The 24,281-nt window shown below is 39.6% G+C and overlaps 1 protein-coding gene and 1 long non-coding RNA gene across 5 annotated transcripts in view; one reads left to right on the top strand and one right to left on the bottom strand.

Annotated features, from left to right (window-relative positions):
* Positions 1-24,281, bottom strand: part of LOC137188333 (spermatogenesis-associated protein 16-like) — a 114,938-nt gene that overhangs the window by 63,895 nt on the left and 26,762 nt on the right. For all 4 annotated transcript variants that reach the window (XM_067597956.1, XM_067597955.1, XM_067597957.1 and 1 more), the window contains exon 5: positions 5,267-5,351. In XM_067597956.1, the coding sequence (XP_067454057.1) occupies positions 5,267-5,351 (85 nt within the window). The remainder of the gene's footprint in view (positions 1-5,266; positions 5,352-24,281) is intronic.
* Positions 12,177-24,281, top strand: part of LOC137188334 (uncharacterized) — a 190,655-nt gene continuing 178,550 nt past the window's right edge. The window contains exon 1 of the long non-coding RNA XR_010929363.1: positions 12,177-12,636. This is a non-coding gene — a long non-coding RNA (uncharacterized lncRNA). The remainder of the gene's footprint in view (positions 12,637-24,281) is intronic.

Raw genomic sequence — 24,281 nt, 5'->3', positions numbered from 1 at the left:
TTGTTTTGGTTCACTCTCACCACTCTCATCAACCTAATGTCCAGCAGCAGCAGGCAGCTGTTTTCAATGAAAAACCTTCAATAAACCCACAAATACACTAGCTGCCCAGCACCACACAGCAGACAGACAAAGCTAGTGACTAGCTGGTGAACATAGTAGTGCATTTAGCAGCTTAAGGGACAGATACTTTTTCTAAGGTGCGGGTTTCACAAAGATAGACTTAGTCTTAGATCTAACTAACGGTCAGACTTCAGATAGACCTCTAAATTCATCTGTTGTACAAAGCTGTCCAGATATTCATCTTAAGTCGCACTTATTTACTATGAATTCTTGATACACTCATAAATGTTTTCCTTCTTGTTCCTACAGTTGGATGTTTGAGCTTCATTGTGCAGAATGATGTATGTGCAGACTTTGACACTAGAAGGCTGTTGATACATTCATCTGCTGAAAGTGGAAAGTTCCTCTGTGCTGATTTTAAGGGGCGGGCCTACCAGCATGATTTGAGACATCACTACTAGTTTGGAGCCGACTGTTGTGATGTGGGAACTTGAAGCCTCCACTTTAAAGTGAAGAAGGAGACATCGTGTGTTTAGCAGGAAGACTTATGAAATGAAAAACATTTGCATATTTATAGATTCTGGAATTTTTAATGAGGGAGGAGGAGTAGATGTTATTTCAAGGACAAGATAATTTAACTTGTTTTGGTTGAAAAACCATATCAGACACAAATTATCATTACATACCATCTTATATACATCTTAAAACATGTCTGGAGGGGATCTTTAAATAAAGACGTTTTTTTTCAATGTGTATGTGAACACAGTACAAACCAGCTGGGCTGAGATGTTGTAGCTCTCTTAAGGTGCTCTCAGACATTCGAGTGGTTGCTGCTGAAAATGATGATGTCCTCACTGCTGTCTGTAAAAAATATATTCCCTTCTCATTTCTTATTGATCATGGATGATTAATTTGTGGTTACAATGTTTAGGGGCAACATTGTAACCACAAATTAATCATCCATGATCAATGATCCATGTTTTGCTCTTTTTTTTTCATGGTTGTATGATATTGCTGACTGACTGGAGGTTTTGCTACATTTTTAATATGACTCTGCTTCTGCTTTTGCTGCTGACAAACGAGGCAGACTTCACACAGCCACAGGAGGTCCTTGCCAGGTTAACATAGATGTAAGTTGTTTTAGGCATTTCAACGAATGACAAATGCTGTTTTTTTTATCCATTATTATACAAATATTTACTTTCTGAGTAGCTTCATTTATTCATAAAATTAAAAAAAATGACATGCCTAGCTCTGACGGGAAGCTACAGTGTCATAAGCCTGTCAAATAATAAGCCTGAAAACTGAACAAAAACAGCCAGGAGTCCAAGTGATTTAAAGGAAAAAGCTGGTGATATTCTATATTGCCAACAAAATCACAAGACCAAAACGAATTGATCTACTAACAAGTATTGTGTGTGTGTATCAGAGCCGGATATATCTTCTTCCTCTGTGCCGTAGAGCTCCATTGTTCTCCAAAAACTATGAATAACACATCAATGAGCCGCACTGCTGTACCGGGTATCACGTTCCTTCATTACTATGAACACACACACTGTAGTTTATTTAAACTCAATCCCACACACACACCGTACTGCTGCCAAAAATACTCACTAAAACACCAAATGTGGATTAATCCACAGCTGAAAATAGTCCCTAACAAATGTTTTAATAACATACAAACTAGAGTGTTTTTAAAGGTTTACGTCTTTAAAAAGAAGCAATAGTTAAGGTTTTACTTTTTTTCATGTTTGTACACAAAGAAAAATATTTAATTTGCAGCCAGATATTAAGCTGGTGTGTACTGAGCAGCATAATAAAATCATAGTTAAAGACACCAGTCGCCTTGGTTTTGTGTCTTGGTGCATTCATTTTCTCTGTGACATATTATACAGGCAGAGATGATGCATTTCATTTAATGACACTCTCATAAAATGTATTTGTCAATTGCAGCTTTTAAAATAAATTAGGCTCTTTATGAAAATCCTGAATTATCAGGCAGAGCTGAGAGTCACACACAGCACTGCAAAAATGTTTATTATACATCCTTCAAGTGATCCAATTATTTGTCCCAAAATAAAGCATGTACATGAGAGTTTAATTAGTCAGCTTTCATTCTCTATTTAGTCTGTGTGAACCAGGAATATTTAGGTTGAGTCTTCAATTCAGATTTTTTCCACTTTCTTGGAACTTCATTTAATTTTGTGTGGGTTTTGACCTTTCACTAATTCAATCCAAAAATTGGAGTATGGAACATCCCCTATTAAACTACTGTTGCCCAACACTGTTTTTTTCTTTATTTAGTAATATAGTATATTGGATTGAAAATAACTACATTTTTAATTTCTCTGGACACTTCACTGAGGGATTAAAGGAAAATATTTTATTATTTTCATTGTTTTGGCCATCATTTCTCCCAGTTATGATAACATTATGCTCACCACAGTAATCGTGAATATCTGAGAACACTGTGACAGCGTTGCAAAGAAGTCCAACAGATCAACAAACACGAGCAGTCAGACAATCAGACAGATTATAAAGAAAATGACATCTTATCCAGATTTAATTAAAGGTTAACTGAAGGTTAACTGAAAGTTAGCACAACCATAATGTTGGCAATAATGCCTAATTGCACAGGGCAACTATGGTTGCGTACGGCGGATCAATGGTAGGACGTGGATCTGTTAACTGTGATGGATGTTTATAACTTTATTGATGATAATTTTACATTCTTCTTTGTTTTGCCTTTGAAATAAGTCCAGCCTAACCTTGACGTTTAGGTTGTCTGACCGGTCCTGAGATGGACAGAATCCTATTGTGATATCAATATGTCATATTGTAAATTTTGTAGATAATCAATTCAGAAACAGTATCTGTATATACAGTATATCTGTCATGCTAAAATTAAGAAACAGTTTCTGTGTAATATAGTCAGATGGAATGATGAGTACCTTACAGATCAGGCTACATCATCACATTGATGGAAAAATAATCCAATATTGCCATGAATCAGCCCTAATATTAGCCCTGACCCAACCCATATGGTAAAGTCTGTGACGGTATACATATTTATAACATCTCACAGTACTTATCATTTGCTATTTTGGCTTAATTTTTACTGATAATCATTTTGTAGCAGCATCAGCAGTCAGTGTGGTTAAAGCACACTCATGTCTACTGTTCCTGATGCACAATGGTTGGAGCAGGAATATTTACATACTGAGATATACGCTAATAACAGCTTTTAATAGCGGTTAATAGCTTCACACTGTTACTCCAAGAAATGATTGATTATCAGTTCTCCTGCAGTATACATGACAAATGGCCAGCTCACAAAATGACAGTGATGGTCAAATCAACAGAATAGTTTAACGTCGACCTTTCATCAGATCACACAGTCGCACATTCAATCAAACCAGAAGACAACAAATTAACGTCTGCCTTAGTGTTTCAATCAACGTCTCAGCGATTCAGATTCAAGACAACAGAGAGCTGCAGTTTTATACCCTGCACAGGTGGAAGAATCATTATTTTGTGTCTCATAATCTATGTGATATTCTTCCTTCATCACAGCCTAAACAGCACAAAGTCTTCCTCAAACATAAAGAGAAAACACTCTCAGTTCATGAAAGGTATTTAAAATGATGATTATTGTGAGGCTCATTGTGTTTATGTTGAATTAAAAGTGTATTTGTTAAGGCTGAGGTTATAGCACTGCCTCTGCCTTTGGAAGTTTTTGTTCATGTTTTATGTTCATGAATTTCAAAAATAATGGATTATTTCAAGTAGTTTTTGTACTGTCTTGAGATTGTTATTTAAAGGGGCATCAAGGGCTTTTAAAAGAAGGATACAATACTGGATCAAACACTAAATCATTTTGCTTTTGTGTGTTTACTTCATGAAAAAATTAAAATTGGAGAATATGTTTTATTTTCCACTGTAGTGTAAGTTTTACATTAGCATGGCACTCTGGAGTGAAAATTGCAAAATGAACATTGGGATGATTCTGCTTTCTCATCTCCAACCAACTTTCATTTAACAGAAACTGACACTTAAGCTAGTTTTCACTGACAGGTCCATTTTTACTGACTTCAAATGATATTTAATATAAAATATTATTTTAGTCACTGCTTTACTTACCAACTATTTACAATGTACTCACCTAAACTACAACTGAAATTTCAGTCGCTTTTATTGTTTACAATCCCGCTGACATGTTAGCAGCTGTCATCTCTTCATCCGTTACTCTTCAACCGTCACTTCAACTACTTTGTGTTCTCAAACACACTTATAATTCAACTGCTTACAGGGCTTCACCTTGAAACTAAAATGTCAAACGCTTCAGTTATGATACTTCAACTGATTTCAATTGCTTTGAGCTCCTACACTTGAAATGACTGTTTTGACTTCAATTGACACTTCAGCAGTTAGAAGTCCTCATGTTACGTGCAAACAATTAACATTTTAAGACATTTTTAAACACTTGACAGTGTTTGCACCTGCAGTTTCAATCATAACCAAGCACAAAGTTGCCTTTGTCTAGTTTCAAGTAGTTTTTGTCCTGTTGAGTTTTGGTTTATAATTAAATTAAATAAATACAAATGGCTTCAGGAGATTTTTAATGCTGAAAAATAAGAACATAATACTGGATGGAACACCGAATTCTTGTGTTTTTCTGGACTTTTTCTGGCTTGTACTTATGCATAATGACAGCAATCTTCTGCTTCAGTTCAAACATGTCAGCTGATTTATTGATTTTTATTTATTTATTTTTTTCCATATTTCTGCGGCAACATCAAACATTGTGTGTTATGAACTAATATTGATATCACCTGCTATCCGGCTAATTAGTGACAGGTCTGTAAGTTGTTTCTCTACAGCGGCTGGGAGGGTCAGAGAGTTCAAAAGCCAGTATCAATTATTGATTAGAAGACATACTGACTGATATATGGACCGTGCCCTTAGCTATTCCATTTTAAGGTTAATTCAAGTCTGTGTTCTGGACACAGACGCACTCTCTGACACACACACTTTCACCTTGCCCTTGCGGGTTCATTATAAACACTTTAGCGGGCCGTCTGCAGCAGCCAGAGATTGCTAAACAGTCCTGATTGATAGGCTGGTGAAGACCCCAGTCGGCAAGTCCTTTTACCAATAATCATTCATGCACACACTCGTCCGCTGAGCGCCCATCTGTCCTGCTCACCTGCCAATAGAGTTTGAGCTGCGTGCTGATATGGCGCTCGGTGCCTCCCAACAGACAATACAGCCAGTCAGCAGTCAACACACTCCTGATGACAGAGAGAGAAAACAACGTGTCAGGGAAATATCAATCAAGACACAAGCTTGTAGCTGCTGATAATGTAGTAAGTTTTAGAAAAGGCAACAAGCTGTCCAAATGTTTTAACATGTCCTTCTGAATGCTGAACACCAGTCCCCATTCAGAAGGATGTGTTAAAACATTTGTGCAACAGATCATATTGTGTAACAGTCTCTCCTGTTGCATTACCTTTGCATTACTTATTTAATTATATTTAACATACTGCTGATGTGGTGGCCTATCCTGGGTCTACCCTGCGTAATGCCCAGTGCATGCTGGGATACATTGGCCCATAGCCACTTGTTGCCCTGAACAGGATAAGTGACTAAAGAAATGTATATTTGTATTAGTGTGGTTAGATGACTTTACAAACATATCCAAGGATTGAACTGAGAGATTTCCATGTTGAGCAGCACACAGGCATGTTATAGTATATGCTGGGGCTTATGTCAAATTTCTGCCCTTATCCTTTTTAAAAGGATGAAACAAATGTAGTTACTTTTGTTTCTACCTCAGAAGGATTGACAGTTACTACCATTGACTGTAAATAAAGATGGACGTCATGACAGCACCCCAAACATCTCAATCTGCTGCAACATTATGTTGTAGGCTCCTGTGTGTGTTGGCCCTCACGTAACACATATCAGTGTAACTTCTCATTTCATGGCTGAGGCATGTTGAAGCATCTAAATGGAGTTTGGATGTCCACATGAAAAAGTCAGAAAGATGACTATATGTATCAAATACAGATTTATACACATCTTCTCGCTACTCAGCCAACAAAAAATAGAGATCTCAACTGAATATTTGCGTTTAAACCATTTTAAACTTTAGTTACAACTGTTGAATGCTGAACCCAAATGGATTTGATAAGGATTTGAAAGGACTCTGATTCAATAAACGGATTTGATTACTGTTGATTCAAATACAAAAAAGTTCTGTTGAACCACAATAATGTGTGTGTGTGTCTTTGGGAAGTGCAAGTACATTGTCGTTGTCCTTTTAAATTAATGTTAATGTCCATAAGTCCTTAATATCTTGTTAAATTCTAAATAGTTAAAATAAAAAGTTACTGACAAGTTTATGAGTTGCATGTGACAAAACTGAAAAAAAATGAATCTGGCAAAATACCCAGATTCATTAAGATCTGATACAAACAATGTTCCTATCAAACTTTCCACACTCTTTTTTTATTAGCAAAGAACAATAGAAAACATAAAGGTAGCAAGCTTCCATTACTGGCGGCAGATTAGATCAGCTGCTAATTAACATTAATTCCATAATGGCCAAAATGAAAAGAAGTGTGTGCATTCTCTGGTTAATGTGCTCTCTGCAGCTGGTGTGTCACTCTGTAACACCAAGTGGACTGTGTGTGTTGTTATAGTTCATCAGCCACCAACAGAGTGGTGAACTGATCAGCTGATCCCCTCACGTCTTTTTAAGAGTCTCCCAGTTCAACTTTGATTTGTATATCAATATTTGAATCTGATCTATTTAATAGTTCAGGACTGAGGACATTCAATATGTAGAGCTGGTGAAGTACAGTAGGCTACAGCTGTAAATTGAATGTTCCAGATACATTTTATGAACATCTTTTATATTATGTTGCTCATCTCATTTTCAGGTTGTAGGTGCAGGTTTATCGATTCAAATGTGTACAGTGTCTCAAATAACAAAATTAGTGTGGAGTATTTTTATAGTGTGTAGTATGACTTTGTGAGTCACCCCTTAAATGCATAGGATGTGCAAAGATGTGAAAATTACCCAGGTGTCAGTTTTTTTCTTTTTTTTTAAAAAAGCACTGGGCTTGTCATTTAAAAGCCCAGTGTTATGTGCAACCTGGAAATCCATATCAGCAGAGATCACCCAAGAGCCAAAGCATTGAGTTTTACAGAAAAGAACAAAAATGGAGCAAGAAAGACTCAGAGACGAGATTTTTCCCGCTGCAATATGGGTAGAAACCTCCTTATCGGGGGGCAACCAAAGTTCCATCCACAGTCAGTATCAAACCCGACTGCACAGAAAGAGAGAGATAGACACAGTTTCTCCTTGTCTTTGTGTTCTTCACTGTGTCGGTGTAGATAGTTGTCAGGCTGGGTGGGGGCCGAGTATATAGCCTTGGCTCCCTGCCAGTCAAAATGCTTTAATGTCTGTGCTGTCATTGGGTGCATGTGTGTTACAATTTAATACAGTTGTGTGTGTGTTTGTGTCTGAATTTGCATGTATGATGTGTGTGGAGATGGTAGTGAATATGTGGATTGGGGGTATAGGGTAGTTTGTGTGTGTGTGTGTGCATCATGATAGGAGGATGCAGCAAAGACATGGATCTCCCTTGACAGAGTGAAACATTAAAAGCAACATTCTGTCACTCTATGTGAATGTAAAGCATTTCTCCACAGCAGGGAGCTTACACAGGCATGACTGGTGTGTGTCTGTGTGTACATATGCCTGTACAGCTCCCAACAGTGTTAATGCAGACATACCCCATCATTTCTCCATACATCGACATCCTGCATTAGGCTTGTGTGGAATACATGGAAGTATGTTATTAGTATTAGCAGATACTATAGATGTGACTGCAGGGGAAACTCCAGCATGTCCCAGTAAACGCTAAGAGAACCAACAACACGGCTGTTTAAATGACAGTAGTGCACCAAGGTCAGCCATTGTTTGTCGTGCTAAGAGGCCCTCCAGGCCCCGTTTACTGGCTGAGTGTGTTTCCCATCACGCATGGCTGTCGGTCTTGTGTGATGTGGAGTCGGGTGGGCTGATGGGTGTCGGGGTTGGGGGTGGAGATTCCTTCACAGATAAAAACAGTGAAGGAAGAGTGAGAGCTATACTGTACTATGTTTAGCACTACATGCCACATCAGGAGCTGCTGTGAAATATCTCCCACCCCCTCAACAAGCTGTTTAGTTTGAAGATATTAATTGTTTTGCCAACCACTTGGATTAGCTCCAACACTGACAGATTTCAAATCAAATCGTCACCTCTCCTTTTTAGCCATGCTAGTGATGTGGAACTATGGACGGGTTAAGATTTAATTTTGTATAGACATTGACTGTCACAATTTTGCTTTTTAGTGAAATGTCTCCACAACTTTCAGATAGATAAACATGAAATTTGTTACAAGCTGCCCAGAAAATGAACCCTTATGACTTTGGTTAACAGTAGGAAAGATCTTTTCCTATAGCACCACCTGTAGGTCAAAGTTTAGAAACATCCTGTGAAATATCTCTACATCTACCAGATGGGTTGGAACATTCATGGTCTCCGGAGGATGAAACCTAATGATTTTGATGATACCCAGACTTTTCCTCCAGTCCCACTATGAAGTTGACATGTGGCTTTGGGTAGGTGTCTTGACAACTATTCGATGAACTGTCATGAAATTTGGAAAAGTTCCCCTCAGGATGGGTTGTAATAACTTTGGCAATCTTGATTTCCATCCAGCGCCATCATATCCATATCCAGAATGTTTGGTTTATGACCAAATACCTGCAAAAGTAATGACATCACCAAATAAGCTAATGTTATATTATCATGCTGTAATAAGATGTGTTATTATTTAACTCAAAGCATCTCTGTGACTAATTACAGCCTCACAGAGTGGCTGGCATGGCTGTAAACTCAGTATTGTTAACAAGGAGCAGTGTCAAAAACATTTAGGTAGCAGACACTGTGCATTGTTCTTGCCAGCTGAAATGACAAACGTAACGAGCAGCAGTAATATCAGTTAATTGATGTTAATGCTGTAACAGCTGATGAAACTTTTGACTGTTGTCTAATTGATGTGCTGTTTGCAAGCCGGTGTCTGTACTCAAGCTGTACTCAGTACACTGGGACTGTGAGTGGGCTGTGTTTTTGACAATACAACAATTTCTATTTAAGGAAAAACGTCCAGTGAAACTTTTACAACTGGGAGTGGAGTGGTTAGCAGTGCTTTGAGCTAAATGCTAACGTTGACATGATCACAATGACAATGCTGATATTTAGTGGGTAATGTTTACCATGTTCACCATCTTGGTTTTGCATGTTAGCATGCTATTATTTGCTTGTTAGCACAAAGTACAGTTGACGCTGATGGGGATGTAATTACATTTGCAGGTATTTGGTCATAAAGAAAATGGACAAACTGAAAATTTGACCTGATTGTGGTGCTAGAAGAAAAGTCAGGAGATCACCAAAGTCAGTAGGATTCATCCTCTGGGGACCATGAATGTCTTTACAAAATTCCATGGCATCCATCTAATGGTTTTTGATTTCAGTCTTAACCAAAGTGGTGAAAAACACACCACATAGACAATATTCAAGGAGGTGCAGTCCAAAGATTTTTCCCATAAAAATGTGTTTGCTGCATTTTCACAAGAAGTTATTGTCATAGTGTTCAACAAAACAACCAACCTTAACCATCAGTAGACATTTCATCAACTACAGGAAAGCTGCGAGCAGTCGGCACGTTTGTGTGGAACACTCTTCTTAAGGTTCCAATCCCTCAGTAATGCACTGTGTATTGACTGAGTTTGATCGGCTGTAGTGGGTGTGCTGTAGAAGTGTCCCTCTCCTATGAGGTGGGATGATTATACCGTCACTCTCCATTGGTCCCCGAGGTACTGTATTGTATATTGTCCAGTGACTTAGGTCTGAGTCTATCAACTGATGGTAATCTTTAGGCAGTCCCTGTGCGGTGTAATACATCATATATTGACTTGGGATGTGTCTATCAACTGGATGTGTAGCTCTCTCTGTTGCAGTGTTTCCCTCTCTTCTGCAGTGAACACAACTCCCACTGGATTTAATTAATCACTGTCTTGGTTGGCTGCTACACATACACACATACATATGCATGTACGGATCATGTTTTACTGCAGGGTGTCTCATGCATTAACTTGACCCATTGACTATAAAGACTTATGGATACAGCAGTTTCTGCTCTATTTTCTGAAGATTGTTTGTCATTAGATGTTCAGACCGGATCTAATTACGAACTTCTGGTACATGCATGGAGCTGCTTACTGTATGTATTTAAGCCTCCACTGTTATTACAAGTGCTGGTGTTAGTGCTGATTCTTACCCAGACATTCTACATTCACAATCTAGAATGCTGTCTTTTGAATATTACGTCAACCTTTAGCTGTTATTTTCTGTTGAAGAAACACCTGTCCGATCCTTGATTTGTACGCAGCAGTCAAGATGAAGTCTGGAAGCAGAAGAGTTAAATGCATCCAATCTTTTCTTAAAGGAGACCTATTATGCTTTTCCTTATTTGCAGTCATATATAATGTTACAATGTCGGATGTTCATATTAAACGTGGCCAAAGTGTCAAATAATGAGGTAAATGTATGTAGAAGTAATCCCTGTGAGCAAAAAGCACCAGCTTCAGACTGCTCTGAGCGCTCGGTTTCCAACAGTTTTTTTCTTTTCTTTCAGCGTGAGCCGACGTTGGCTTGTGATGGATTTCTTTATATGGTCATCAGCTCCACACACAGCGTGCAAGTTCACTGCTCTGCTCCAATAACATTATGGCATTTTTCCATTGTTTTGGGGGTATCACGCCGAGCCATGACTCAAGCCAAGCTGGCACACTGTGAGTGTTTTTCCATTACACAGCAGGGCAAAGTAAAATAAGTTGTTTACCTGTTGGAGGTGTGCTGGTCGTCTGCAGCTCTTCATCAAACATCATCATCACTGTGGCTGTTTCTGCTTGTACTATTCCTCCCTGCATTATTTCTAACTGATCCATAGAGCTCCAGATATCTCCATATCTTGTTGTTTATCGGTTTTTAGCACCGCTAATGAAGCTCTGCTAATTTGGTGAGGAACATGTTTCGTTTTCTGTAAATTCTTCACAATAAAGGTCTCCTGTTATTTAGTAATTTAAAAGCTTTTAATATGAAGAATTAAAGCAAGAAATGTTGGGTTTGCATCGAGGGTAACTTAACACGACTCTGATACAGCTGCCTCTTGAAAGGCTTCTGGAAAACTGGCCAATCAGAACAGAGTGGGCTCAACAAGGGGGGTGCTTAAAGAGACAGGAGCTTAGACTGCCTGTTAGAGACAGAGGCTGAACTGAGGGGCTGCATAAAGGGCCAGTATAAGATAAATAAGAGGTTTTTTGAACTATGAATCACGTAGTGCTATTCTAGTGGAGTCCCAGAATAAAAATATAGAGCTTGAAATAAGCATAATAGGTCCACTTTAAAATATGACCTTTGTACATTAGTGCAGTATGCAGTGATGTTAATAGAATTTTTACAGTGTTTTACTGTGATTATAGGCATGGCTAGCATTATGTAAGTACTTATCAATCCATGACCAAATAAAGAAAATACACACTATAAAGCTGCCAGGGGCAAATAAGTCTGAGAGGTCCTGAGATGATTAATAGGAAAGCACAGAATCATAAATATATTCTGTGGCAGACGAAAACATCAGATCTGTGAGAAGTGATGAGGAGACTGTAACGCTTCTCAAATGAATACATGAAACAAACATAAATGTCATACTTCCATCATGTTTTTTTATCAGGTTTTTCACAATTTGAGATTTTACCGGCATTCATTTAATTGCTTCATCTCATTGTGTCTGCAATGGCTTAATGGCACCGACTGGATAATTAGCTCCACCAGCTGTTTATCTCGGTGACCTAACTCCAAATATTTGGATGGAAATGTGCATTTTGAATATTCTCTAGAAATGCACTTAAAATTTGTGCAACATTCGGATGGAAACCTCGCTATAGACAGTCAAGGAGAAAGGTGTCCTTCTTAAAAATGTTTTCAAAAACCAGGCAAGTAAACATATAAGGATTATCAACGGCAGTGAATGTGATGCTTGTATCCTAATTTGGCAGCATGCACTGCAGTGCGTGTTTTAAAATGCATAATTCACTTAGGGCTTGCATCTGCAAAGTATCTCCATTTTACTTCTCAGTGCACAGCAGCCACTTGGGGAAGCACTTGTCATTGCCCCTGCTGTTACTATGCCAAGTACTGAAAACCTCTTTGAATGCGTTGCTTCAAAGAGGTTTTCTCTTTTGTTCAAGCTGAATTTTTTTTTTTTTTTTTTTAACTGGAGGCCTGGCGCTCTGAGCACATACTCAGGCCTCAGAGCTGTCATCAGTGTGTCCTTTCCACGGTAAACAAGGAGAAGAAACAAGCCAGCGCTATAAAGAGCTCCCCGGTGGACACAGTGTCTCACGCCTGATGCAAACATTTTCTGCCTCTCCAAATTGGTTCGGACGTTGGCCGCTGAGGTAAGCGTCTGATTCTCATTATGGAGAATGGACATTGCCCAATTTCAATTGGTGTGTGATCAATCAGAGTGCCATCAGCCTATCAGCCTGCTTTTAGCTAAAAATATCCCCATTTTTTAAGGTTGAAATGGGAGGAAAAAAAGTTTTGTATCTGATGTTTTTACGCTGACACATGAACATAACACACACAATCAAGAATGCATCTGCACACGTGTATGACCGCACACACACACACATACATGAGACAGGATATAAAAAGGGCAAGGCTGCCAATAATGCAGATTGACCACTTAATCCCCACTGGTCTGTCTGTCACCTGGCAACAGAGGTGGCCAGAGATCAATACACCTATTACCTGATATAAGAGGAGAGAGCAAGAGAGGGGGAGAGCAGGAGGGGGATATAGAGTGAGAGAGAGAGAGATGCCCAAGGCTGACATGTTGTATCTCATATCAAGATAATAACCCTGGTGGCCTTCTGACAGCTGTCCGGATAGAAAATATGATGAGGGATAGAAGAGAGGGGAATAGAGGCAGAGACCGACTCAAAGACACTATTCAGTCTGTTGCTGCTGCCATGAGACAGACATGTAGACTGACAGACAGCTACACAAGTTTATAAATGACATCGAACACACACAACATATTAAAGGATAGCTTTAGGATTTTTCAAATCTACCTTTATACAACACTCACCTTCTATTCATCCTTAGATTTACTGGTTGCTATAATTGTTCCACCTCTCCATACTGGCAGTGAAGTGATCCCTTTGTACAGCGACTACACTGTCAGTCACACTTGGAACTGGCACACAGCAAAGTTCATCCGTAGTGTTGGAAGCTTGGTGATGTAGGAACTATTGCAGCTAATGCGCTAGCAAGCCTGGCACATCCTAACACTATAGCTCTGCAAAACATAGCCATGCCTCTTATTTTGGACTCCTTGGCTCTTTGTTCCTTCAAAGGTCACCAAAGTTGACTTAAATGTGAAAGATACATGTGAATTTATTTCACCCCTGTGAGCAAACCCACTGAGTGTGGTGATTCCATTTAAATTAATGGACTTTGTTACAAAGTTTAGCAGTTTTAAACGCAGGTGTGAATGGAGCGGGGTGAACACTGTGCAATAAGAAGGAAGGTTTTTCTCAATTCATTTCCTATGGAACACAAGTGAATAGCATTGTGGGATAGCAGGCAATGTGGGATATTCAGACACAAAGTTTGGGTGAAATTCACCTTGAGGCTTCATCCATAAATTGTTTTTGAATTGAAGAGAGTCACTTGTTAAGGAGCAAGCTACTCAGTAGCTTTTGAGCATTATTATGCCCACAATGACAAGTGAGAGGTCACGTAGGCAATGTTGTACAATTTGTCTGCTTCCAGTGGATCTTCACCATAGAAGATAGGAAACTAAATCCACAGTCCTCGTTGTGTGCAGTAATACATTCCAAAGTTGAGGCAAAGCTAATATGAGGCCAAAGCAATTATTCCTTCAGTTTTTCATGTTGTGCAGTGTATTTGACCATGGCGGAGTGTCAGGGTGTGTGAAGTGCGATTCAGGTGCATTTACAAATTTAAAAATTAATGTAAAGCTCCCAGTGCGTTCGTCCAAAATTCCGCAGCCTTATAAGCACAAGAGTAGTGCTTCTTTGTGAGGAAATTGTATTCTTTTTAGTTTGTTCTGCTTTGTCATTAACATACAGTGAGGTCTGCACTGCCTTCTGCTATTTATGACAATTCCTGTCACTGTTTCTACTGCCAAGCTCTCATTTTTCTACAACTACAACTTATTACAAGCTATTTGAGGAGCACAATGGGGCAGGACAGTCTGACCCTGTCACCTGTATACACAGCTGCTCCTCATTTTGCAGGCAGCTTCGGTGTACATATAGAGGGTATACACATAACGTTACTGCACATGGAAGTCTCCACAGTCACCCCCTCCCTGAGTGGCAAATACATAACAGTCAGCATCTGTCACTAATGCATTCATATGGGAGAAAAGCATGAAAAATGCTGCTCAAATGGTTAAGAGCTGCTGTGTAATCAACTGCATAAACAGATTCAGAAAGAATTCAGGCAGAGGATTTACAGACTGCTGAAGGGTAAAGAGGAGAAGCCATAATTTCAGGAGCAGAGTGCTAACATGTTTCTAAATGAAATTAATAAAATCATTTTATAAATCTGTCATGTGAAATTGTCATGATGTCGATCAGGCTCAAGGATGAGGTATGTGTAGCCCTGAGGATTTGTTTAGATTAAAGTTATTTGGTGTGGAACTACATATGTCAGTGTTCACAGAGTGGTAAATCTCTGGTACATCATACTGATCTTTATTAATTATGATGCCCTTTATTTTAAGACATTGATCAACTGAACTATTACTTTCCAACTATTTGATAATAAGAAAGAAAATCTATGATTCCATCTTCTTACTTTTTAAAATTGAGTCTAGATAAAAACAAAATAACTGGGTTGTGAACTGTTGGTCAGGACAAATGAAGACGTGAGGACATTTGGGAAGCAGTGATTGACATTTTTCACCATTAACTGACGTTTTTGTCGACCAAATGACTGCTTGATTAATGCAGAAAATAATCAACCAATTAATTGATAATGAAAATAATGGTTAGCAGCAGCCCTGGTTTATTCATAAGTAAACTAAGACTTCAGTTTCTTAAAGGAAGTTTTGTCAATGTTAGCCAATGATGCGGTTTTTAGATTTTTCACCCCCATTTACACTAGTCATTTCAAGTGTCCTATACTCAGATAAAATCCAGATTCAATGCACTTTTTATTATTTTTGTGTCTCAAGTGACAAGGTGAAAAACAGCTGATTTCAGCCTAACTTTAACTGCCTTTTTCACAAGGGACAGAAGCTCTTTCCACACACTGCTTACTGTAGTAGTTAAACTTAGGAGGAGCAAAGATCATGTTTACATCTTGGAAAGACAAAGTCATTTATACCTTTTCAACATCTGGCTAGAATCAAACCACGTCCTGATTTTCCCAGATTTCATCCAGTCTCCAGTGCTTCTTGGATGCATTCATGTTTTTTTAGAGATGCGATAGCTAGCCAATCTGCCCAAGATGCATCACGTAACAAGTGTAAATGGGGTCTTTCGGCAGCCCATGAATGCCTTGGCTGTCAGCAGAATTTTAACCCTTCATGGGACTCTCATGAGTACCAGAAGCCATCAGTCATGTCAATGTGACTTTGGAATCAATAGAAACAGATAATCAAAACACAGCCAACCAGTAAATGGGAAAGGGATTAAATGCTGCTGGACAGGAAATTACTTAAGTTCAGTGAGCCATCACACATCTCAAAGCAATTCTGGTGAATAAAACAAAACGCTGGTAAGATTGCTGTTTATTTGGGTGCAGGTTATTGTAGTAGTAGGCTTAGCAAAGTAGCTGAGATGGCCATTGCCCTTGCTACTTCTCCCAGCTTCTGGCATTTACAAACCAGACGGGAGGGATGTGTGTCCCAGTGACCTTGAGTGCTGTGTTGTCTTGGGCAATAGTTCCTGGTAGGATCTCCCAGGGCGAATTGGTTCAAGGCAAGGAACCAGACTATATGTGTCTCCACCTTTTTACATTATTGTAGTGTATTCAGTCTCATTCATGAAGGATATATATAATGCTTTCTCAAGTTGAAAATGTTTAATTTGCGCTGGCCAGGGCTAATTTACATCCAGATTTGCCTTTGGATTGACTGTATGCAGATGTTCTGTCTCTAAAATTCATTCCAGAATAGGGAAACCAGAGCTCCATCCTGGAGCCTGGCCTGGGCGTGCACTTAAGGCATAGCCCCAAAAGACAACTTGGGGTTGCCAATATGTGATCTCACGGGCCATAAGGAAGTGTCTGAGGGCTTAGTGCTTTGCCAGCCAGGTGGCAAGTGAGAGCAGAGGCCTTGGCATGCTGAACCTCGGGTTCTGGAAATTGGCTGGCCCAAACCATTTCTCATGCCAATGTTATGTTAGAGGAATAGCTCAACAGTTTGGGGAATATGCTCATATAGGCTTTTTTGCTGAGATGGAGATATTAAGATTGATACCACTCTCATGTCTATTCATTAATTGTAGAGCCAGTGCCAGCTGTTGATTAGCTTAGGATACAGAGGAGAAGCAAGGGCAAACTGTTCACCTGATGCACTCCGTAGCTCAAAAATATGTTGGTCACCAAAAAATTGCAACTCAATGTACAACCAAAACCAGTTTATTTTTTTCCCACGTTAACCAGAACAGCGTTGGTAGCGTCGGTCCCCCTGCTTCCAGTCTTTATGCTAAGCTAAATGCCTCTCGTCTCTAGCTCCATAGTTCACACACAGACATAAGAGTGGTATCAATCTTCTCATCTAATGCTCATCCAGAAAAGCAAATCGCATTTTGCAAAATATCAAACTATTTCTTTAAGATGGGGATCTAAAATATAGGATATCTCACAATCACAGTCTGTGACTGTTTTACAGCACCCTTTCCACCACTACCACTAGAGTGAGCCTGGACTGCATCCAAGTCGAGTGTAGACCAGGTACACACATACAGTAGGCTGCAAAATAAATGTGGACTGGGGCTATGACTGATGTTAGTGGCTGAGAAATTGATCTCATACAGATTTATACCACCCTGGAAGAGTGACTTGACTGTGTTCTGCAGATAAAAAAGGGTGTCAACTACATGGCCTGAGTCTTTAGAAAAAGCAGGTCAGAAAGGCTCGGCGGTGTTTAGATTATCATCAGTGAGACAAAGCCCTCTAAAACATACTCTGTGCAGGCAAACACGCAGGCAGGCAGAATGGAAGGCACTGTGGCCAGCCAATCTGCATGCATTGTCATTTTACTGGTGTCAGCACTCTGGATGCTCACTCACACAAACACACACATACACAAGAGTAAAGGGTCTGCTTGAGTGCTACAGCCCTTTTTCGCACATATACAGCCAGACACATAGATAGGGGAAAACATGAGGTAAGGGTAAATAAAGATGAAAAGTGAGGATGGGGGATAGCAAGAAGAAGGGAGAGAGGATAGGTGAGAAAGAACTGAAGAAAAGGGGGTAAAAAGTGGTAGAGGACAGGATGTGCCTGTTCCATTATGACAGTGGGGAGAAAAGGAAAACAGGATATGAATACAGAACATCAGAAAGGTGTAAAGATGGAGGAGGAGAGGGAGGTGAGAAAGAGACCAGGGGTTAACAAGAGAAAACTGCTCTCCTTCCCTCTCCTGCCACCCCGGTCACACTCTACCTCTCTCTCTGGCTCTGTGAGTCATGCAGTGCATCGGAGAGATTCCTTGTGATCAGACTCAGATCACAAATGACGCCAGTAATACGCAAACAGGAATCAAGTCCACTCTGACAGGAACGTGGAATGAGACTGGGAGCAATTAAAAGGGCATATTACCATTTAGAAAACCATCTATTTTTAGTGTGTCAGCGATGGCAGGACTTTAACCTTGTTTAATAAAGCAGCGTGTTTGGGTCAGATCAGGTTCTTATTATGCATGCTCCATCCAACCTGATTAGTTTGGATGTGATATTAGTCAACATTAGCCTTTTATCAAAAATGTAATAATGGAAGGTCACTACTGTTCACCCATAATGCACATTATTTACTGTATATTCTTGTTCATCAATACTACACTGGCTGTACATGTCTCAGCTGTTCCTCTCACAGCTTTTGTGCCATTTGAACATTTAGGTTTTGTTTTTTTGCAACGGCTGCAGTGCAGGGATATGTGCATGTGTATGACTTATTGTGAATTAGCTCAAGTTTGTGTAATTAACATGTTTCATACAGATAATTCTGTTAAACTACAAAATGCTTACATTTTCTGAGCACTTAGTGTTAGTTAAATTGAAGCACTGAAAGGATTTGAAGTGTCAGTTGAGGTGTATGCATTAAAAGGAGTTGAGGTGTCCTTGGATGCAGATGAAAGCAGTGTAAATGTAATCACTGAAAACATTTCTATTTTGTTTTTAAGTTAAAGTCATTTGAAGCTTCATTGTGTATGTAAACATTGAAAGCAGCTGAACTGAAGAGAAGGAGCTGAAAGCAGGTACTGTGAGCTGATACTGAAAGCAGCTAAAATATCTGAGCAATAAAAGCAGTTGAACTGTCAGAGTGTAAGAGATGTAAGCAGCTGAAAAGGCATTTGAAATGATAAAAGCAATAGAAATTTCAGCAAAAGTTAAGGTGTTAGTGATAAGCGGAAACTACCATGGCTTGAGGCTGATGGAAATGCAGAAGTGCCTTAAAGTGCAATACCACCAACAGCCACTAGATGCTCCAACTGACCGCCATTTAAAAAGCCTCCACTTCTCACTAGAAATACTAAGTAAAAGATTTTTTTCAACGAGTCACTATGGTCTCAATCTTTAAATTCAGGCCCTCTAATAATTGTACTGGTGATTACTTTTGAAATTATTGCACTGTTAATAAGATTTGAAGACTTATAGTAGCTTTGATGTCTGCCATGTGAGCGTTGATTGACAGTTGGCTAACCTGCTGCTCTCCCCGCCTCTGGGACTTACACTGAGTCAGAATATTTTAATAAGTCTATGTTACTTGATAACAATACCGGTCCTGTTATCACAATTTAGCTACAGTAGCTAATGTTAGCCTAAGTGTAACCAGTGCACCAGTAAGCTAGGGTCTGAGGTAGCGAGGCGTGTTTCCAGAGTGTGGAAGGCAACAACCCGCGCTCTTTATTTGGAAGGTCCTGGCTCAACATGGAAAAGATGTTACTGTAGATGAGAATGAAAGCAGCATCCCCCATGGTAATCACTCCAGTGCTCCATTATAAAGCATTAGCGCTCATTATACTAAGTTTAATAGCAGAATACAAGATTGAGAAAAATAGCAACAAGAGTCATTTATAAATAAATATTAATATAATCTTAATATAATTCATATAATCATTCATCTATATCCCTTTTACCAACACAATCATTTCCATATTTCAATTCTCACAACATTTTACACTGTGCTTGTTGCTTATAGCAATAAGATGCATGTGTCTCAGTTGTGAATACAGGTTACAGATATCAAATGGAAAATGAAAATGTGTGGCGGAACTTTACAGTTAAAGGTGCCGTGTGTAAGATTGTGCCACCTGATCCAAACAACTTCAATTCAAATTTGCTTTATATATATATATATATATATATCGTAAAAGCATCAAGAATCAATGTTTTACACATATATATGTGTGTGTTTGTGTGTATATATATATATTTCCTGTTTATGTGAGTGAGTGCTGATGAAGGGTTTATGTTTCGGGAAGGATGAAGGGGTAAAGCAGCCATATCCATATTGTAATGAATCCCCAGTTGACCCGGACAGACGTGATCACTATTAGCGGTTTCCACTGTAGTTAAATGTTGTTCATGCATCATAATAACATCAGCAGCTTGGTTAAGACCTTGGGCTTTACTGTATTTAGAGTTGGAGTGAGTCAGTACTTTTTCAGCGCTCATTGTGAGATCTCCTGAGAGCTGACACATCCAATTTGCATCTTTCACCTATGATAACATTACTGACATTTTTATGACTGACTGAAACAGTCAAGTGCTTGTTACCTAGAATAATTGTATTGAAAATAACTGATGTATTTTTGTTTTCATTATCATAGAAACAACAAGCAAAATAGAGAGTGTGACCAAAATGGGACATGTGAGAAAAATATTTTTTAGGAGTCAATGGAGTAGTAATTAGTAGTTAATGGAGAGATGAATTGAAAATGATTTCAAATAGGCGATATATTATATATGCACTATATTAACAACTAAGAAAAAGAGGCAGAGCAGGGCCCCAACCTCTCAGGATCCCTAAAGTCCCCGGGTTCACTGTGTGGCAATTAGACTGTGGCAGTTTGATTAATTGCAATTTTGTTTTATGATGGGGTTGCAAGGTGAGTCAGTCAGTTGGTTCACCACTTTTACCAGATTAAAACATAGATGGACAAATATTGGAGAGATTGCCGTGAAATTTTGTACATTTATGTTCCCCAGAGGATGAACTCAACTGACTTTGCTGACTTTTCCTGCAGTGCCATGATGAGGTTGACATTTCTGATTTTGAGTGCTTTCATCAACAGCTAATGAAAGTGCCAGATTATGGCTTGCTTCCTCAGCCAGCTGTGTCGTCAGGTCTCCTGCTAGCTTCCTCACTCGGTCTGCGTGTTTCTTGACAAGCTGACATTGTTAAAAGCTGGTTTCTGGTCAGGGCACACCTGTTCACATACCTTCAGCATACACTGCTTCAAAACTGCACCTTCTGAAAAACACTGATGATCGGGCGATTACTTCAGCCACAATAAAGCAGCTACATCATTTTTTGCTGTAAGTTTTGAGAATATATTGTTTCACAAGCGCAGGCTGCCTTTTAATTCTTGTTGCTTTTCTTGGTGGCTAAGTTTAGCATACTTGTCTTTGTGTTTGGTGTGCTGCCATAAATTATATTCCTTTGGCACTGCCACTGCCTCCCTACAAAGAAGACATACTGGCTTGTCTCCATTAAGCACAAACATGTATTTGCTTTCCCATCTCTCATTATATTGCCTTCCCTCTGCGTCAACTTTTCTTTGACATTTTGCCAGGCTGCTACTATTAACGTCCCTAGCTAACCTATAACCAGGTGCCAGGTGCCACTGCTGGAAACGGCTATATGATATTGAGATGCTATCTAGCGTATACTGATACTAACAAAACCGGGATGCATTCTGGGACATGTAGTTTATGGACACCATACTTCTGTAACACAGCATAGAATTGCATCGAGTAAGTTATATTCTTTGCAAGCTCTTGCAGGCCACGTAAAATGAGGTTCCAGGCTAGATTTGGCCGTGGGTCTTGAGTTTGACACATGTGCACCAGAATAACACTAGAAGAAGACTGTAAGCTGTCAAACATGGATGTAAACATTGCATTGTTAGACCTCAAGGATACACACAATGTGTTTTGGTATAAATAACAGTGAAGGAAAACGCCACAGGGCACCTGAAACATTGTCATTGACGTTAGGCACAGTAGTGCTTTGAGCAAAATGTTAGCCTTTTAGAGCTGCTAGCATGGCTGTAGACACTAAAGGTCCTTTCAGACAGTGAGTGGTTACTGCTGACACCTCTGTTGTTTTCAACTGCCTCTTGTGAGCAGCCATTTGCCACTGCTGTCTGTGATGGTTCAATTTCTTTCAACGTGCTGTCGCAGCTAGCCATGTGACCATTACCACAGCGAGTGAAACGAAACTGATTTGCCTAAATTATATATATCTGAACAGAAAGATCAATGAAGAGAAACAGTATTGGAACAACATCAGCTTCAAAGTCTGATGATCCGGTCTGGGACAACAAACATTTGATACTAGTTAGCAAAACTTACTATATATTACTAACCATTGACTGTATTTTAAGCTACAAACTGTCCTATTTTTCTGTGTTATGAGATAGTAGGTGGACAGCAGCAGAATGTGGTGTACAGGCTGGTAGGATCACAGGCAGCCAAAACACAGAATATCACAGAATACTAATGTTGCTAGACTGGAACCACTCGCTGTCTGAAGGCACCTTAAAGGTTCTGTATGTAGGAATCAGAAATTCCCTCTCACTAGTGACACCTGTGGCCATTAAATAAACTGTAGTCGGCATCCCGGTGCTCACTGTGCAAGACTATTTAGTAGTACCAGTTTACTAAACACCGGTAGGCTCAGTGAGCTGTGGCTGGGAAGCAATGCACTGCGGTTTTGTTATGAGATGTGTGCTTATTACAACCTTTGGATTACAACAAGGAACAGGAAAAACAAAAGGGGTAAGCTATGTTCTGCTATCGCTCTAGAACTTGTTTTCTGCTCCTTTGCTGAGGAAATAACGTAGTGTTAGCTGTGTGTGTGCTCGGGAGTGGGCAACTTGTCACCGCAGCTGTGTTTGGTTGTGAAATGTGTAGTGGTTGAAGGAAGCAGCTAGCTGTATCATTAGCTGGAGAGCTAATATCTGCAGGGTGTGTCTAGTCGGATAGCACCGTTTTTGTGTTGTGTCGTTATGCTGGTCGTTTCTTGACGTTAGCGGGAGAGAGACACACCAAATCTTGAGGTCCTGTCTTGTGGAGAGGGTTTGTATCAAAATCTAGTATTAATACCTTTATTATTTTAGTTGATCTTATGGTTACATATTGCATATTTCTAAATAAATGTGTGTTTTAATCAGTATGAATTAACTGACACACAGCAGACATGGGGCAGGGTTATACTCTGATTTCTGGGAGTCTGGCCAAAATCCAGTGAAGCTGGCATGTGTAGTCTGCTGTGTATTTTTCACCTGATGTGTATTTAAAAGTAATGTAAAGGTAGTAAATGTAACTCAGGTAATAATAATAATAATAATAATGATTAGTTCTTACAATAAGCCAATCCTGGACAATCCCTGAATTAGCTTGAACCGCTTTGATTTTATGCAAACTGACTGAACCGATATTTGTCATTATGAGACGTCTAAGCATCTTACACAGAAGCTCAGACACTGACACGGCCAGCTGGATGCCAGAGATGGACTGGAGGAGGTAGGCTGACCTGGGCTAAGATCTCACCAATAACCCGGATAAACCTCTCAGGCCCTGTTTACACCTGGTATTAACATCTGTCTTGGGTGAGTTGACAGCTCTAAATATAGGTGTGAACGCACCCGAGACGCATTGAGGATGGATTTAGATCCAATCACTCAGATCACATTCGGAGATGGTCTGGGCTGCATGTGGCCACATTCTCTTAGTAGGGTAAACGCATTGAAGGACCACCTACTCAACTGACATCCTCTATTTTCCAGCAGACTAGACACAGGACCCTCCGTCCAAAGCTGTTCAACTGGTTTGATAACAGGATAAACAAATTATTTTGTTTTTCATGTGAATTAAAAACGTAATCCACCTCCTGTTTTTTCCTGTTTTTCTCGTTCCCCTAACCGGTTTTCCTCTTCAAATCAACAGTTAGAATAGAAATTAAACCATTAATTTTTCGCCTGTCTGGTTAAACGTTGCTGGATAGTTTCCAGAAGAAGAAAAGAGAAATAAAAGCTCTATGTGTTACTCAGATGTCCTGACTGTGGGGCAGCTACACTCTCATTCATGGGCTCTCATTATGTTCCACTCAGGAGCGGCTGAGTCATGTGCATCACACAGGCTACGCAAAGATAAAGGACATTTAAGTCATTTTATTTCAATTGAATTGTACTTTTGACTTAGTTGTAACCCATTATTGACATTTGTGGTTTCTGGGATTTGAAAAGTGGTAGCAGACTCAACACCATGGAACCAATAATCTGCTCATGATTACTAAACACTACCATGTACCGAAATCTTGTGTGTAAGTTCATCTTGAGTTTGTTTTTTCATTCTCCTGTCTGCTTTTTCAGTGTGTGACAGAAGTCATCCCTCAGTAAAGCTAATCAAGAATGAACAAGAGATGAAGGGAGAGTGAGAGAGGGAGAGATGGGGGGTGCAGGAGCTGGCAGAGAGGTTCAGACAGATGGACAGACAGACAGGCTGTGCTCTGTCAGCACCGTCTGACCTGATGAGAAGGGACAGAAGGATGGAAGGACGGGACAGCAGAGGGAAATGAAGTGGAGAGAAGTCAAAGGACTGACCTCTCTGTT

This window comes from Thunnus thynnus, chromosome 8 (assembly GCF_963924715.1).
Source record: "Thunnus thynnus chromosome 8, fThuThy2.1, whole genome shotgun sequence".
Classification (NCBI taxonomy): domain Eukaryota; kingdom Metazoa; phylum Chordata; class Actinopteri; order Scombriformes; family Scombridae; genus Thunnus; species Thunnus thynnus.
The sequence above is the reverse complement of the archived record's forward strand: the minus strand, read 5'-3'. Positions and strand labels throughout refer to the sequence as shown.